Below are 18,574 nucleotides of genomic sequence, written 5' to 3'. Positions count from 1 at the left end.
AACTATTTCAGTTACCGGTACCACAGTAAGACTTATTTTAATGTTATGTAGCTAGTGTTGTGCTTTTTTTTTCAACACTTAAGAGTTAGTTAATTGTTGGTTTTCAAGTTTACTTGTGTTGTGATTTTTGTTTGTTTTCTAGTCGGTATGTTAGTCATTTTTCTAGGCCTATATATTTATACAATACAATTGTATAGTTTTTGTTCCTATTATGCTTATTGTTGAAGTTTGTGTATTGCTATATGGGAGAAGTAGTGTTTATTGTGTTCCGTGTTTACCAATTACTTAACATAGTTCTCTTAAGTTATTGAATAAAACTTTTGTTATAGCAAGTGATGTGCACTTTGATACCTCGTAGTAGTATACGTTGATTTTGGATATAACCTATTTAGTTTGACACCTAATGTTTGCCATAAGACAATTCATAAAGCTATTGAGATGGATTGCGTTTGATTTCAAATAATATTCTGAATTCAAAAATATCACTTTATATTGTCCAATGCACACGGTTTGAAAAAAAAATCATTTCTGGTCCTCCTTGAAAAAATGCTTGCTTACCCAATCCAACCCCTTTAATGTGAAGCATGTGTCTGGTTTTTCACTAACTTGGAACGTGAATTCGGATGACTGGGAAAGTGTCTGTGAATTGTACATGAATTATGTGTGGGATTGAGAATTATAAGATTTTGGGGGGAAACGGAGCGAGTGCTGTTTAATTCTTTGCCATGGGTGTTATAAACTGTCAAAACTGACAGATAGGCCCGAGTGTTGTTTGACTCCCCAGAGCGTAAGAGTGATTCAGGGGAGGGGTGTAAGTGGAAGGGGGTCTAGTGGGTAGGATGTAATGGAGACTAGGTACAGTTTCTTAACTGGGCTACCCTAATATCTATTGAAAATTAATATAAACTCCATTAGTAAACCTTCATCCATTTTTTTATAGTTTGGTTAGTTTAGGTTATAACAGTTTCATTTCATCCCTAAAACAAAAACAAATTTTGCTCATCCCCACCTGGTCGATCTTTCCACCCGCATCCCCGCCACACTGAGGAACTTGATACCGTGGTCACTCGCTCCGCCAAGCCTCAGGCTGTAAAATGTTTACCTCATTTAAGTGTTTAGGCAAACGGCACTCGGCCCTGCACTTGATTTTAGGTAGTTGACCATAAAAGCTGGCAAGTCAAGCAATACAAATCCCAATTAAACTTCAAAAACCCCATTTGAAGAACCATTGGTCGTGTCTATAGAGCCTAGTCTATTTCCAAGTCAAAATGCTTGCTTTAGCTGATTTTATAGACTCCATCTGATATGTTGATGCTTGTAAAACCATTTATGTGTTTCACTGTCGGAATGTCATCTCCAGTATTATGATTGGTCTGGGATCTGTTCAAACTTGATTTTTCAGGAGTTTCACCTTCCCGTATCTTCGTAAAATTGGCCTAGCAAAACTCACTCCTTACCACTTTAAACCCAATTAAACTAAAAACAACAATTTTTTATACAATTGCTATAAAAAGATACAGCCATTTGTAAAGAATGTGTTTTTCCACTGTTAACCCAATAAATCTGCAACTATAAACTTGTTTAATTGTTTTGGGAAAATTAATTTAATAAACAATACCAAAATTCCTATACACCTTAAGCGTTAAATACAATTTATACAAATAGCACATAAGTAGTGGAGCATCGATTATCTAAAGTCCGGTTATCCGAAACGTCAGTTAACCCAAAGACTGATCACCGTTGCTGCAGTGAACGCAAACGACGATTAGCGATGGGGTAAAACCATAAAATATGCTCAAGGGTTTTGCTGAGATTGCAAGAAACAATCACCGATGAAGCCGAGAATGTTAGATAGATATGCTCACGATTGTTGTGATTGCGATAGACGATCATCGGTGTCACCGTCAGTCAATGACCGATCATGCAAAAAATCAACAACTATACGAACACCCCAATCCCAAATTGTTTTGGATAATTGACTCTACTGTATCCTCTTTCACTCCTGAGTTTGGGAATCCACTAGGACTCTGTCTTTTTTTCCCACAGTTCAGTTCCTCTGCCATCCCAAATCCTCTCTTCTTCATGTTCCTCTTCATTTCATCTTTCATCTACTTACCTGCTTAACCAAGCTCTTAGTTTCCTTTCATAATTTAACTCTTCTTGCATGCCAAACCATCATACTTTTGCTTTCCTCTCTCCTGTTATCTCATTCCAATTCTTCTCCACCAGATGTTTACGAATTGGTGTGAATACCTGCTTCAATGTAACTAAAATGTTTCTCAATAACTCATTTATTTAAATACTAGCTGTACCCGCGGGCTTTGCCCCGTTTTACTTCATAAGTGAACTCGTTCGCATGGCTCAATCACGTCCTGGTTGAAGTTCGTTCGCTACGCTCACTCTGGAGCTCGTTCGCTGCGCTCACTCTGGAGCTCGTTCGCTGCGCTCACTTGCCTTCAGGTTAGCTCGTTCGCTACGCTAACTCGCCTCCAGGTTGGAGTTCGTTCGCTACGCTCACTCACCTTTTGGTTGCAAATTAGCTGTTGTCATAAATAAAAAAATAATAGTGCTGCACCCTGTTGGAAATCCTTGTGTAAGTTTTTAATGCTTTTGCATATCATAGAACCAACTTTTTAGTTGAAACAGCTGACTAAATTCTTTAATTCCCTTTTAATATGAATACTCATAAGGTTAACATGGGGAACTATAGAGCCACTGGGGCGGAGCCCGAAAGGATTTTTGAGATAAGAATATGCCTATATGTTAATCGGGAATGTGAGCTATCATCATGCCAAATTTCAGCAAAATCCGTCCAGTGGTTAATGTGTTCACTTGTCACAAACATACATCCATACATCCAAACTTTCTCATTTATAATATTAGTAGGATTAGAGATGTATTTATACATGTATTGGTTTTGTCAAAATAATAAACTGTCATTGAGCTCACAATAATAAAATTAACTAAAACATGCTAATGCCACAACTGACTTTCTTCAGACGTTAAAGGATGCCATGAGTTCATAGGACATCGATTCAAATTAGTATAACACGGACATTGAAACGATAAAACGGTATATTTAAAATAAGTTTGACACCTAAAGATGATTCCTTTAAAGTCGAAACTAGCATTACCAATTTTTTGGATACAAAGAAGGTATAAATTATCGACTATTAAAGATGGGGACGCCACTATATGCATATTTTAACCCAAATATGAGTGGTACAATATTTTAGTCTTGTTAGTGACAAAGGCCAACATGTTTCTTAAACACATCTGTTACTTAATAGGCATACAGATAATGGCAACTGAGGGACCTATAGTTTTTTTTTAAGTGGAATCCAAACCACATTTTTCCCTTGTAATTAACAAATTGGTCTAATTATTAGGATAGTACTGCGTATAGTCATATAGTACTCACTAGTGCAGACATTAATCCACACCAGGGAGCATCACATCCACAGTGCATGGCTATAAATAACCACAATTCGTATTTACTTGGACCAATTCATATGTTCAACATAATTGGGAGGATAACATAAAAAATTAGATGTTTTATCTTCTTCAATCACACAATTAACTAAACCTATAAATTAATTATCAAACAGAAATTGAAGGAAAATCTTTTGAGTAAAGTTTGGTAAAATCTTTAAAATATTTATTCGCTTTTGAGCTAAAATGTAAAAAATTTCATATAATTTGCTATGTACCTACATGAAATAAATAGCCTATTCTACAACAAATAATTTTAAAGTTACATTCATTTGCACAATATTATTGTGTAGTTTAACTACTAGTTTTGCTAAGTTTATCATCTGAAATTAAAATAATAGAAACGCTAATCTACCCGTGATAAATACAACCGAAGAAAAAGTCATACAAGAACACCTTAATACTTATAAGCATTTGCTAAAGTCTTACCTTACCTTTCATACACATTTATTACTTAAAGCTGTAACTGGGGATTGAAAAACTTGATCACACCAAGAAATTTGTCTAATAACTATTCATTATATCCAAGTTTGATTTGTAATGAATCAAATATATTTAAGAGCAAGGAAAATGTTAAAAGTACACTCAGCACCTATGCAAAACAGGCCTACTATGGGATAGTTCACTGTTGAATATACTGAATATAGTCGGCTAAGAAAAACCTGTTACACTCAAATGTTCCGGCACAAGTTACTCTTCAGTTTATATGTTAGTTTTGATTAGGTTTATAATGTCAAAAACCCCGAGAAAACAAAACAAAAACTTGGCCAAACACCAACAAATATACCTATTAATTATTTTGGTTATCAGTAACGATTAGTAGTTACTATTAGTAAACACAAGAACACAATCACATTGATGTATATAATTTCCGTCGTATGACATTGTTGGATTTTTTTTACTGCAGTAAAAATACCGTACAATATTTAAGTTGAAAGTTTGGTATAAAGAATAAATTATCTCACTGAAGTTATGGACTAAAGTTGTGGTCTTCAGATTATTAATAACAGAATGAACATTAATGCATGTGAACATTTTGGCCTCGATACATTGTGCTATCTTCAGGGCGAATTGACTCCATCTGCTGAAAAGATGGAGTAAGCTAGTAATAATTCTGTTATGAAAAGTAACCTTCAAAAAAAAGGTTGGTAGCCTCTTTTACCTTGCATTAGCCTATCCATATGGACCAAAAAGGACGGTGCGTTGAACATATACAGCAAAGCGGATCTAAACCCACGACATCACTGCCTTGGGCTTGAAATCCGTGACGCTACCGACTCGCCTAAATACCATCAGAACTGTTTAATTCCAAATTAATTATGTTTGGGAATTTATTCCACAAATCAAAATTTCAACTAGGTAGTAGGTCTAACGGCGAATTAAATAATTTACGTTGAATTTTGTAATACGTAATTATTCCTTGTGTTTACTAACAGTTATATCACAATTAGCTCTATAATTGGTTAAGTTTCAATGTTTCTTCTTCTTGATGTATTTGTCGTATTTTTGTACCCATTTCTCAGAATCTTTGACACTCTCACCGCCTGGTGGGTGAAGACGGACCTAGAAAAAATATAAAGAATATAAACTATAGGTTAAATCTATTTTCGATTAGATTAAATCTGCTGGAAGTCGTTTTATTGATGAAAACAGTAAATATGTTTAGTAATAAAAATTATGCCATGTTCTGTAATGACCACACATAAGAGTTACTATCTCAGTTTCATTAATTATCTAAAATAGGTTTCAAAGGCCTAGATTTTTGGAAATTGGAATAGAAGACTTATTTGAATGGGAAAGGGTCCATTCTGGCATAAAAACACAAGGAATTCTCTGAGACAATAAGTAATCAGAATATTTCACTGCCACTGAAAGAACTTTGAGGATGGTATTACTCTCTTTCCTTATATACCTTTCTTGGTTGAAAATGATGACAGTGGCAGTAAAATACAAATATTTTGTCAAATTGTACAGATTTTTTATAAACACATATGTTATTTTTTGCCAGGACGGACTCTTCCCCATTCATGTAACCCTCATTTTTATCGACACTGTTTTAAAATTTATTTTATTTCGTCCATCTTAAAGAATGGTTATCATATATTTATAATTTAAATATATAGGCCTACCGTAGTTCTCTCATACATTTTACGTAGTTACATGACATACATTTTCTATAATTAGGTTAATCTGAGATGATCCATAATCAAGATTAAAAAATAAGTGCTTACAACTTTTGACAAAATATTGTAAAATTGTTTTCTGAAAATTCCCAAATGTCCAATGATCAAAAATATTTATAGGCTAGTTATTGAGATCAGAATTTAACCCCTAACACCCACACTTGAACAAAAGAAAGTTAAAACCACTACTTTAAGATACCAAAAATATTCCAAATCGTACGATTACACACTACAAATACAGTAAAACAGTTGAAAGATACTGAAGGGAATAAAGAACAAACATGCTTTCAAAGAAAAAAATCTAAATAATATTCCAAAAAGAAAAAATACTGGAAGATAGTAAATAAAAAATAGATTCATGCTACAACACTTTGCAGAGAAATAAATATATTGCAGAGATAATAAAACTGGATAGCTGAAATAGAAGTGAAAGTTCTTAGTGAAGGACATGTCCATGCGAACGTAATATTGTACGATTTACCACACATTTATACCAATGTCCTATTGCTTTGCAGTGTCTCCTAAAATTAATTTTAATCCAACAAGGGGCCGAGAGCAAATTGCACATTGTAACAAAGTCATGTGATTTCAAATTGCCCTCACAATATTCATTTTAAAATTCTAAGCAATTATAACTGTAAACGTATTATTTTTTTAATATTTAAAATCTGTTTAAAGGTTGACTCAAATTGGAATTTGGAAAAATATCTTGCTATTTTTTTACAATAATTACTCAATAGCTCAAAATTGTTTTAGATAAAAAACAAGTAATAATATAGCATATTGCATATTTACAGCTAACTTTAGTTAGTACCTTCATTACCATAATTTTTTATAGCATGAAAATATAATGAAAGGAGTATTGAGTTATAATTAGTGTTTTTGATTAGAGGGAATATTTTAGTGGAATTTCACTATTGATGGTCTTAATAATTTACTACATTTGTCCAAAACAATCTTAATATAAATTAGAACATTGCTTTAATTATATGGAAATCAAAAGGGGAAAATGCTCTCCTTTCATTGAACTACACAGTCTAAACACATACAGGGTGTTGAAAATGTCTGGAACCAACATTATATCTGGTGAGTGGTTAAAGAAAAACAACTGATATTTTGTGTACGGATATACTATGGTTTTACCTATCTTTTGGTGCCTTATGAAATTTTTTACCACTTATAGGGAACGTCCTGTGGAGGATGGAGTAAAAAGTTTTAATGGAAGCCTATGGTAAATGATACATCATTTTAAAGGCCATTTTTTTCTGAGTAAGGAGCCGCAAGTTTCATCTCAAAAGGACCACCCTAGTGAAAATGGCGACTGTTTGAAATTTAAAAACCCACTCATAGGGAACGTCCTGTGGAGGATGCAGTAAAAGGTTTTAATGGAAGCCTATGGTAAATGATACATCATTTTAAAGGTAATTTTTTTCTGAGTAAGGAGCCACAAGTTTCATCTCAAAAGGACCACCCTAGCGAAAATGGCGACACTGTTTAAAGTTTTTGAAAATAATTGAAAGCCTAATTGGTATTTATGTTAAAAATAAGTTTAGTAAAACAACACAAACAATTTAGTTAAATGTTTTTTTTTAGGCACTTTTCAGTTCACCACGTTATAAACTACTGTACTTCGTAACTGGCTTGTAATAGCATTTAAAGGAAACAAATACGGACCATTTAAATAGCAATGTTTTTAAATTTCAAACAGTCGCCATTTTTGCTAGGGTGGTCCTTTTGAGATGAAACTTGTGGCTCCTTACTCAGAAAAAAATGGCCTTTAAAATGATGTATCATTTACCATATGCTTCCATTAAAACTTTTTACTGCATCCTCCACAGGACGTTCCCTATAAGTGGTAAAAAATTTCATAAGGCACCAAAAGATAGGTAAAACCATAGTATATCCGTACACAAAATATCAGTTGTTTTTCTTTAACCACTCACCAGATATAATGTTGGTTCCAGACATTTTCAACACCCTGTATAATAATAGACAGTTTGTCTTTTTTCCCAGACAATATAGTAAACGTTCCCACTCTTGAAGATTTACGACAACTACCACTGTAACCTGATTTATTTTTTTATTATTGTGTTGAAACAATATTACTTTTCTTAAAGTTTGGTAATGATCTTAAAAATTCAATTTGAAGTCGAAAGAAGGAGCGTGCAAATGCAATAAAAAGGTTATTTGAAGCTTTTTGGAAGTAGAAATGAAGCAGCTTAAACTGTCTCTTTGGGAAATTCAAAACAAATTTCACTATAGCCTGTTCACAAAATTAAGGCGGTTAGGGGTTCCCCCACTACTTTTTTGCTTAATATATATGTTGTAGCTATGCAGCTGATTGACGTTTTGGCAAACCTCAGCTGATGAGCTATTGTTTTAAAAGTAGGATCAAGTGAAGCGGATAAATTTCTTTCTCTAAAACTGCCTAGATTTTGTGAACGGAGTATAGTTTTAAAGTTCTATATGGTCAAAATAAGAAGATATATGGATATTAGTTATATAAACTAATAAAAAAACAAAAGTTGAATTCAAAACTGAAAACACATGTACCATCCTCTTTAAGAATTACAAGAATATAAAAATCAGCTAGAGAAAATACAGAATAAGAACAAATTACATAAACATGAAAGAAGAGACAGGGTGCTTCAAAGATAGAAGTGGAGGTAGAGAAAGAACAAATGCTGTAAGAAATAATATACAACATGAAATGCGGTAATCATGCAGGTCATTAAATGTCGACTACCTATCCTAGTCTTCGGCCTTTAGGTCTTCCTTCTTGATCCGCTTCTGAAAATCATGGTTACTCTATAATGACATGTTTTAGTAAATTAGTGGACTAGTACTGAGTACAGTTGTACAGATAGTGAGTTGAATATGAATAAAGTATGGTGGTAAGAGAATTTTACTACTGTAGATCCTCCTAAAAATAAATTTTAGTTATTTTGCGAAGAGACATGTGTGTAAGTCAAGGCAATTAACTAGGAAGGAGGATTTTTAAGTGACAAATATTCATTTTAAAATATACCTTTTGTAGCTTGCGGTATTTTGATACATATTCCATTGATTTTCCAACATTAAAATAAATCATATGCCTACATAAGGCACTGAACAGTCTTTATGATATCAGTCCGATGTTTTAAATTTGAACAGCTAAAAGAACATTTATTTAACCCTAGAGCAGGGATTCTTGTTCTTAAATCAATATTCTCTCTATGGAAGAATTTTTTTTAAAGGTTCCATGTAGGAAATTGTTTATCGAGGCTAACTGGTGTCTGGGTCCATGGATAAAAACACCCTTCCCCACGAACAATATTAAAACAAAATGGTTTAAAACCTATTTTTTTACTGCCTAAAAACCTGAATTCTCTTTTAAAATAATGTCTACATACTTATTTGTCCCTATAACCTTTAACAAGATTGTAAATCAATTTCCAAATTAAAATAGGGTAATAGAGAATTGGAAAAAAATATAAAGAAGGTTCAAAATATCTGATCTGAGATCACTATTCAAAAGATATGATTTCAACAAACAACTTTATACTTGTCAATTATTCATTTCAAATTCAAGTTAGAAGTTAAGGTGTTCAACCTAGCAACCAAATTCAACTGCTGAATATGTTTGAGGGATTGTGAATGACGTTTGATCTTCGATTCATGGTACAACACGAAGGCAGCTAGGAAAACCTGCCTAAACAGTGTCAACTATACCCTCTTCTGTGTTTTACTTGTACGAAAAATTAATTAGTACACTCAGCAAAACATAAAGACAATAGTAAAGTATTAATTGTTATCATTGGTCAAGTAAACAAACAAAAGGCACAAAGAATTAACATCAATTATCAACTAAAACAAAAGAGAATAGAAAAACTCTAGTTTAGTTCACACCATAGGATATACAATAACTAATTAGTACCATAACACCAAATTAATTAGTCACAAGTGAAAGTAACCGTGTGAATAACTCACCATGATTCTGGCCTTCTCTTTGCAAGCAAAGTCTGTTTCGTCAACGTCGTGGTAACAATCAGACTTGTAATCCTCGGGGATCGGACCTCCGTCAAACTCACAAAGTTTGTTTAGTGGTCGAGCTCTCACGATCATTTTGTCAATACCTGCACAATACTATGAGTTACTTTAAAGGATTTTGTGGTCAGGACTCATCTTAGAATAAGGAGTAAAACAGTCTTACTATTGGAGGTATCATTTCCAGTTGGTTCCATGGCAGAAAATGTAATAAAAGTTGATAAAGCTGATAAAAACAACAATTTGTGAAAACTTTTGATTTTTTTTACCCCCCCCCCCTTCTTTGTTACATCATTGTAGGCTACACTAACAGAGAAATTTACAAAGACACTGAAACAAAGCTTTAAGTGAAATTTTTTGTTCGGACTACTTTAAATTTATAGGTCTTTTCAAAACATAGTTTTCCATCAGATATGTCAGCTCTATCTTGATTTTATCCTCCAGGACATCTTAAGCATCTATGTTTGGTTGTGGTTAACTAGTACTTTTAATTGTTGTTGGGTTGTTAATTCCAAAAGATATTTTGTGAAACTTTCTTGCTATTAAGAAACATTCTATGATCTATCATTATTTTAATTTGATGAAATGGTCCATATAATACTTTTGATTAACCAATGCTGTGAGGGGCCACAGAGAAAAAAGATACATAGGAAACTTGCTGATGGGACGTTCGTGCGCTTTCAGCTCTAGTATATTGTGTCAGGATTATGCTTGTGACAAAGAGGAAAGAGCTGGAACGACGAGGGCTGTGCATAAATTCCTATCGCACAGGACTCAGGGTCTTCTTCCATTGTGACCGCTGTAGCACATGATGGCGAGGAGGGGGGGGGGTGTTGGACTTTGCCCAAGACACCAGCACTTGTGCTAGACACCATTTACGTGTACCCTCTGTTTCCTCTGTATCTTACTGCTCTATGGAAGGGCCAAAAGCTTCTCTAAGACCCCTCTTTGACCACCTATGGGTAGCTTACGTTTTAAATGCTGGTACTTATTGCAAATGTAGCTCTGACTTTTTACCATGCAATACTTATAATTGTAATTTATAATTCCTATAAATAGATATACCGGTGGGTTTGTGCTGAGGACAGTAAAATACTCCTGGTGTCTTCTTGTCAAACACAATTGACTTCTTCAGCATGTCTTTAGCCTCCACTGCCACCTACAAAAGATGTGTTGAGAATGTTTTGGATACAAAATATGTAACTGCCGAACAAATCTGCAGGGTAAGTGAATTTCACGTTGCTTCATTGAGTTTTTATTCAAACAAATAAAAACAGTTTTTCCATTATAAAATTGTATCGACTCAGTGAGAACTTAAGTTTGTTATGGGGGTGAAAATATCGATGGTTCAATTGTCCTTGAAAGCTTAATATGAAATTGAGATGTTTTTACCAAATTTTATAAAGGTATAATATTCATATATGCTGGCTACAGCACTAATATGAGAAAAACATGGGGGACAACTTACATTATTTAGCACTTCATCTTGGTTTCCATTAGTATGGACATATATTGTGTTAATTTGTTTGTTTTTTAAGATGGTTTGAAAGGTGAAAATACATTTCAGAAACTTAAAAATATGGTAGGCCTATGGTACCTACTTTAAACAATTTTAAACAAAGAAGGAAAAAGCATATTTTTTAGTACAACACCCAACACACTAAACTTTAAATGGTAACCAAATTACACATAAGAAATCAATACCAAGATTTTTATTTTACCACCTTCACCAACTTTTCTAAAATACAACACTTTTTTACGAACCAGGATAAAGAGAAGAGCGACAGCTAACCCCCTGACATCTGAAAAAAAAACAAATATAAAACTTTATTCTAAATTGTTTGATAACAAAATCAAATTGCATTGTTCTTCTAAATAACAGTTATGTTAGAGGATTGCATGCAATGAGACGTCACAAATGATGAACATCAGATGCTTGCGTTACTTCTTGCGTGGTATGTTATGTTGACTCTCAGTTTTGGTGAAATTGAATAGAAAGCGTGAAGTTATAGTTCAGTTTTGGTCAGTAACACAATGGACTTTATGATGCAAAGTAGAAGAAGGTTGTTTTAAACTGTTCCATATGTCTCATACCGCTAAATCCTTTTTGGCTCCCTCTGAACCCAAAAAAGTGGTTTTCAAAATGATGTCTGTATATTGTGTGAGTGGGTGTGTTGTGATCTATGTACTGACTACACCTGGACTACATGATTTTGATTTGATTTGATACGTGATTTTGATTAAATTTGGTTTGTAGGTTTTAACTAATAGCATCTCCAGAGTTTTTTTTCCCCTTTTTGCATAAGCATAAGGACAGTACCGTTAATGTAGTAAGTAATGAGTATAGGAAGAGTAATTAGGACCTTATAGAGCAGATTCAGGTTCTGCAAATAAACTGATGGTGTTGCAATTAAGTGTGATGGTGAGTTTTAAGATTAAACACTTTTTAGCGAATTTCCCATATAGGGAATAAGCTATTACCGTAGTTCTCATGGTAAGACCTCGACCCGGGACCGAATTTCTTTTTCGTTTTGAGGTCCCTAGAGGTCAAAAATAACATCCGTTCAAATTCATATAATATATATATATATTTATATATCTTGATGAAAATGCCAAATGACTTTTATATTCTTGAGGAGATCTTGATAGAATTTATGATGAATGAAACATGAAACATTGCAAATTTGCGTTTAATACAAACGTTTTCAAGCAAAGAGAAATTAATGAAAAATGTAAAAGATTAAAGATGAACAAAACAAATAAATATGAACTGTTTACAAATAGTTGAATTTTGAGAACATATGATTGAGTACAGATCAAAGAAAATAAAATCAGCCTAAAAGAAAATTAAAATTCAGCTGAGTTGAATCACTTTTACTTTCTCCCCCTATACCATAGTATATGGAGAAAGTATTGTTTTCGTCAAAATTTTCGAGTTTGAGTTTTGAGTGGATATATTCGTTTTGGGTCCCCCTGGACCTAAAAAAGTGGTTTTCGAAGTGATGTCTGTGTGTGTGTGTGTGTGTGTGTGTGTGTGTGTGTGTGTCTGTGTGTCTGGATGTGTACAGAGCTAGAGACTACACCTGTGGTCCGATTTCGATGAAATTTGGTATGTAGGTTCTAATCCATGGTATCTCCAGGCGTTTTTTTCATTTTTTTGAAATTTTGATTTTTAATGGGGATTTTCCCATAAAAACCCATAAAAAACCGGAAAAATCTGATTTTCTCAAAAATGGCCCGAACGATTTTGATAAAAATTTAGTATGTTGTAGCCCTTTAAATTCTGAACAAAATGGTACAAATCCCATTTCTGTAAAAATTACGGTTCAAAAGTTATGGTAAGTTATGCTATTTTCCCATAAAAACCCCATAAAATAACGAAAAATAGAATTTTAGACAAAAATCCGGTTTTGATTTAACACTGTATGTTATGGTCCTTATTGTGATAGTTTTTTGAATTTTTTAGAAATTTTTATTTTCAATGGGGATTTTCCCTTAAAACCCCATAAAATAACGGAAAATAGGATTTTCCCAAAAATGGCCTGAACAATTTTGATAAAAATTTAGTATGTTATAGTCCTTTATATTCGGAAGAAAATTGTCCAAATCCTATTTCTGTAAAAATTACGGTTCAAAAGTTATTGTAAATTATGTTATTTTCCCATAAAAACCCCATAAAATAACGGAAAATCAGATTTTTCCAAAATTGGCTCGAACGATTTTGATAAAAATTTAGTATGTTATAGTCCTTTAAATTCTGAAGAAAATTGTTCAAATCCCATTTCCGTATATTTACTCTCACCGCTTACACATGATAAAGGTTGTTGACAAGCTTATGGGAGAAAGTATGTGTCAGAATGCTGATACCGTTTATTTTACTACCTATCTTAAATTTAAACCAGAGGGGAACTTTGTTTTCAGTACCAACTGGTGAGCCAATTCAGAATTTCTTAAAACCAGTTGGTTGCATTAAGGGTTTTGATGTGGGTTTACTTTCTGAAGGGCTTTAAGGGTATAGCAGCCTTCAAAATTTTGGTTGTGGTGAGCGGCATGATTATAGATTGGTTTTCTTTTGTCTTCATTTACCACATCAAAACGATGGCCTGTCATTCGAACTCTTAAAGAGTTTGAAGTCTGGCCAATGTAATCTTTTGGACAATGTTTACACGATAGTTGATAAATCACATTGTGAGATTCAAAAGTTGATCTACCAACAATTGGATAAACCTTGTTTGTAACTTTACCATCAAATTCAGTTGTATTACTCATAATTTTGCAAATACCACATCGGGGCTTGTGACATGGTTCACAGCCGTGTTTAGAATTGTTTGAAAGCCGAGAATTTTGAATTTTGGGTCTCACCAACATATTTTTTTAAATTTTGTGGCCTTTTAAAAATAACACGTGGTGGTCTGGAAAATATTTTTTTTTTTTTTGAATGGGGGTTTTATGGGGTAAAAATAGGTTTTTCCCACTTTTGACCCTCAAAACACAAAATTTCACAATTTCTTTACAAATAATTGTGTAGAGCTTAAAAAAACAAATAATTTAGTATATTTAAGCGTTATTATGCGCCTAATGGTTATAGAGAAAATCCAACAAAATTGTAATTTTAAAATTCCCATGTTATTCTTATGGAGAATAAGTCAACTGTTGTAGTTTGCTTGTTTATGAACATATTTTGATCAAATTTGGAAAATTAATTCATTTCCTACTAAACTACAGTACCTTTTAACATTTTACAACAACAAAAAACTTTTTTACCCTCCCTGTTGCAGCAAACCTAAGTACTTGTTCAACTAATGTTTATTTAAATAGGGAATACGAGATGGAGACATTTTAGTGTAAATCCAATCAGGCAAACGGAAATTCGCTAAGTCTGCAGGTTTGCTGCCGCGGGGGTACCTATTAGCGAATTTCCCATATAGGGAATTAGCTATTTTAATTTTAAGATGGATCAAGATTATTTCCCCTATCTAAACTCTGTGAGGTAGGTTAAGTAATAAAAAGTGAGTTGAATAGAATAGAATAGAAAAACTGCTTTATTGATTACATATTATGTACAGTACATGAAATAAAAGTAGTACTTTTGTTATATAGCGCACATACAAAAATGGTCATACGACCATCTGCTGGGTTGGCATAATGTCCATTCAATATTATTTGTCCCATATAATTAACATACAAAGCACTAAAACTAAATAAAATACCCTTCTTTAGGCAACATACATACATATATAGCCTACACATACACGTATGCATACATGCACATATATGTATACTTTAAACACAGTTGTATACTTTAAAAAGTGAGTTTATAGTAAATAGTCCACATTGCTCCGCAATAACTTAGCCTTCTCCATTTTAGATTAAAAAATTCCTTTTTTAAGAGGACATTGAATAGAAACTAGATGGGTCATTAAATTATATAGACCATCTTCCGAAGACTTAACTTGATTTTTAATGTTTACTTAATGTTGATTACATTGAGTTAAAATTGTCATTAATCTTATTTTGAGAATTCCAAATAGCATGTTTTAGTATAATTATTATAACATTGATTTAAATCTTAGAAAAACTCTCTTGGTGTTGACAATTTCAATGCAAACTTTGATGTTAGTTTGATTTCAGGAGTTTAATTTGGTTTTGAGTGCCATCTATCTATATATATAATACGCTAAGCCAATTTTTGTGAACAGAACTCCTCCCACATTTTTGGACCGATTTTGATGATTAAAGTGTCAAAAAGATTGCCCTGATCTGTAGTTTTGCAAAGTGTTTTTGGTTTTTTGAAATCTTTATTAGTTTGGGCAGGATCTTCCATCAAAGTTGGGTTTTCTCCCATAAGATTAACATGGAGAAATCTAAATATTTCATTGGAAACTTTGTCTCCTCTAATTTGAGAGAACGGCTGGGCGTAGAAACTTGGTAGAGGTCTCCAAAGAAAGGCCTTGGTCTGTAGATGAGTTATCAAAAGAAACACGAAGTAAATTCCCTTAGGGCTCTGCCCCAGAAGCCTTTAAAAATACCTCGACAAATTTGTTTACATTTCGGCCATGTGGATAATACTTTTTAATGAAACAGCTGTTGATTTTTCAATTAATTGTGTTTTAAACAACACACATTTATCAGGAGTTACTAAATTGTCCAAAAGAAGTATTTGCAATGCTATTTTATGATTTTAAAATGTATTTTCTTCTGTATCATGTCATGTTTTGCAATATAATATTCCATTACGAAATCAGTGGAAATTCCTTTTATCACAGAACTCTTACAATAATTCCTTATTGAACTATCTTATATCTGCTGTACGGGTTGTTGTCTGCCTGTTCCCCCACTTTTGCCTATATTTTATCATATTATTCTACATATCATCATTGGTTCACGAGATTATTGTTATACATGTTTTCAATCATTGTAAAAATCTTCGATTGTGTAATACAATACAAAATTATACAAGTGCAGAAGGGCACGGTGCCCATTTGAGCAGTGTCCACATTCTGCTAAATTAATAGTAGTTTACAGCAACTGGATAAAACATGTTACAATATTTATGTAGAAATATGTGCATAATTTAGAAAGTCAAAACTGCAATTTACTATAGACTTTTCAGAGAGGTTACTTCGATGTTGTTAATTCAGCTTAGTGAAAACATAATATAGAAGTATACAAATAAGAATTTGAACTCTTAGAGAACCTTTGAATGTTATTAAAATAACGAAATGGGTTGCGCATGTTTACTAACGCTACTCAGCAACAAAAACCATTTAATTTATCTCTAAAAATATATTCTTAAAGCGCACTGAGCAGCAGCCTCGAAAATACTATGTAACTTACCTATATAGTTACAAAATGATCAAACTCACATTGTGACATTTATAATTCGGCTTATATTTCTCCAGCAGATTATTTATCTGCAGAAGAAGTTTATTGTGCTCTTATCGTGTGTAATAACATCCAAACACAGAAACCTGGCCTAAAATGGTACCTATTTTGACAAATTATTTAAAGTGGTCTAAATTACGGACCGTGGCTCACTGGGTTGTTAACATGATTTAAAATAACACAAAATTTTGGCTGTAAAAAAGGCACAAAGAGTAAATACTATTTAAGCAGCTACTGTCATGACAGAAAGGTCATATTCCTTTTAAACTAGATCAGATCGCCCTTTATAAGATACGTTGTTTAACAATGCATGTAAGCGTCAATATTTACGTAACAGCCAATTTACATTATTTATTGCTTTTTCCAAATGCCGCATTGTTATGTAATTTGAATTATTTGTTGCCAATGAAGCCGCACAACCATATAAACGAGGAGGCAGTTCAAGAGTAAAAGCCAACTTCACTTCAAGTATATTCCACTACACCTAACTTTCCGTAGATGAATAATTAGCGTAAGCGTTGACAGTGACCGTCGATTTCGACGGGTTTCACCTAGTTATCATTATTATTTTCACAATAATTAATCATGTTATAATATCTTAACTTAGACTGCCTGTGTTGTTGTTGCCTTTGTTGTTATTGCCTGTATTGTGGTTGCCTGTATTATGGTTGCCTGTATTATGGTTGCCTATTGTGGTTGCCTGTGTTGTTGTTTCCTGAGTTGTTGTTGCCTGTGTTGTTGTTGCCTGTGTTGTTGTTGCCTGAGTTGTTGTTGCCAGTGTTGTGGTTGCCTGTGTTGTGGTTTCCTGAGTTGTTGTTGCCTGTGTTGTTGTTGCCAGTGTTGTTGTTGCCTGTGTTGTGGTTGCCTGAGTTGTTGTTGCCTGTGTTGTTTTTGCCTGAGTTGTTGCTGCCTGTGTTCTTGAGTAGGTAGGATGTTTGTGTGTCTCTATGCATTTTTCCAGCTTGTATTGTACTTCAGGGATCTTCTTAATTTATCTTCTTATGACTAACAAAAAAATAATATTTTAAGTTGTTAATATTTTTGTAAAGACTAGGCATACACAGTGGTTGCTGGTACTTATGTGAAGAGGAAGATCCCTAAGGATGCCACACATAGTGGAAAAATGCATAGTGACACAGTCCTTAACTACCTACAAAGGTAATCAAATTCAATTCAGGTTGTTAAAACTGTGATAGCAAAACACGTGTTTAATCATTAGTAATATTTATTTGTTTATCATTAGAACTAGTAAGTTATAATTTCAAAGTGGGATATCGGTCCAGAATATTAGGTAGGCTACGTAACTAAATGCATTAATCAAATGTAGCGACTGTATCTGGGATTTCCCAGTGAACATTTTGCACAGCAAATGATGTAATGCAGTGAGCAAATATTGCCCATAGACCCAGACACCAACCATAACCTCCTTGACATTCTATATAAGGTCATGTAAAGTTAGTGGGCGCTGGTGACTGGACAAGATTACGTGTATGATAAAATTACCACATCCTTCAACAGACGAAGTCAAATAAGAGTCTTTTTCTCTTTTAATATAAAATATTCACAGCAATAACGTAATTCGCTAAAGCTAATTCAAATCAAAGGCAAAATTAGTCTTGAAACCTTTGGAGAGACTTCGACGAACTATTTGTCTGAAGAACGTAGAAAGTTCAGAGTTGACATAAAGTTTGTGATTGGTTATAAGAATAGGTACTGTACTTACTCGAAACCATTGTAGAGTTGGTTTTCTTGCACGTACAAAGGAATACACTTTTCACACTAGGTGTAACTGGTAAAACTAACAGAACAAATCCACTCAGATGTACAACACTGGAAAGGAGCGATAACTGAAACTGAACTGTGGATCGGGGAGTGTGGAGTGGAGTGGAGGTAGGAGAATGACGATGACGTAGACGTGAGACGTGACAAAGACGAAGACAGAAACAATCTCTCTCTCCTCCCTCTCCCTCACTCTCTCTTTCCTTTCC

At 33.5% G+C, this 18,574-nt stretch overlaps 1 protein-coding gene across 2 annotated transcripts; it reads right to left on the bottom strand.

Moving 5' to 3' along the window:
• Positions 1–3,651: 3,651 nt before the first annotated feature.
• On the bottom strand, positions 3,652–18,465 carry LOC128994595 (uncharacterized). 2 transcript variants are annotated; one of them, XM_054419255.1, is made up of 6 exons: positions 18,310–18,465; positions 11,466–11,503; positions 10,767–10,860; positions 9,645–9,790; positions 8,422–8,465; positions 3,652–5,055 (listed from the first exon to the last, which is right to left on the bottom strand). In XM_054419255.1, exons 1-5 carry the CDS (start codon positions 18,317–18,319, stop codon positions 8,427–8,429), a joined length of 327 nt encoding a protein of 108 aa, XP_054275230.1. In that variant the 5' UTR covers positions 18,320–18,465; the 3' UTR covers positions 3,652–5,055; positions 8,422–8,426. The 2 variants fall into 2 exon arrangements, with proteins under 2 accessions (XP_054275230.1, XP_054275229.1); XM_054419254.1 differs by lacking the exon at positions 8,422–8,465 and having other exon boundaries at positions 3,655–5,055.
• Positions 18,466–18,574: the final 109 nt, after the last annotated feature.

This window comes from Macrosteles quadrilineatus, unplaced genomic scaffold (assembly GCF_028750875.1).
Source record: "Macrosteles quadrilineatus isolate MER2022 unplaced genomic scaffold, UCM_ALF_1.0 Scaffold_5__1_contigs__length_97177068, whole genome shotgun sequence".
NCBI lineage: Eukaryota > Metazoa > Arthropoda > Insecta > Hemiptera > Cicadellidae > Macrosteles > Macrosteles quadrilineatus.
Note: the sequence above shows the minus strand (reverse complement) of the source record. Positions and strands in the feature narration are given on the sequence as shown.

Excerpts from the sequence above, each read along its gene's own strand:
- LOC128994595 (XM_054419254.1), bottom strand. Across the intron at positions 10,861-11,465 it reads TCGCTCTTCTCTTTATCCTG|GTGGCAGTGGAGGCTAAAGA; the intron begins GTTCGTAAAAAA and ends CATCTTTTGTAG. Across the intron at positions 9,791-10,766 it reads TCCTCAGCACAAACCCACCG|GTATTGACAAAATGATCGTG; the intron begins GTATATCTATTT and ends AGTATTGTGCAG.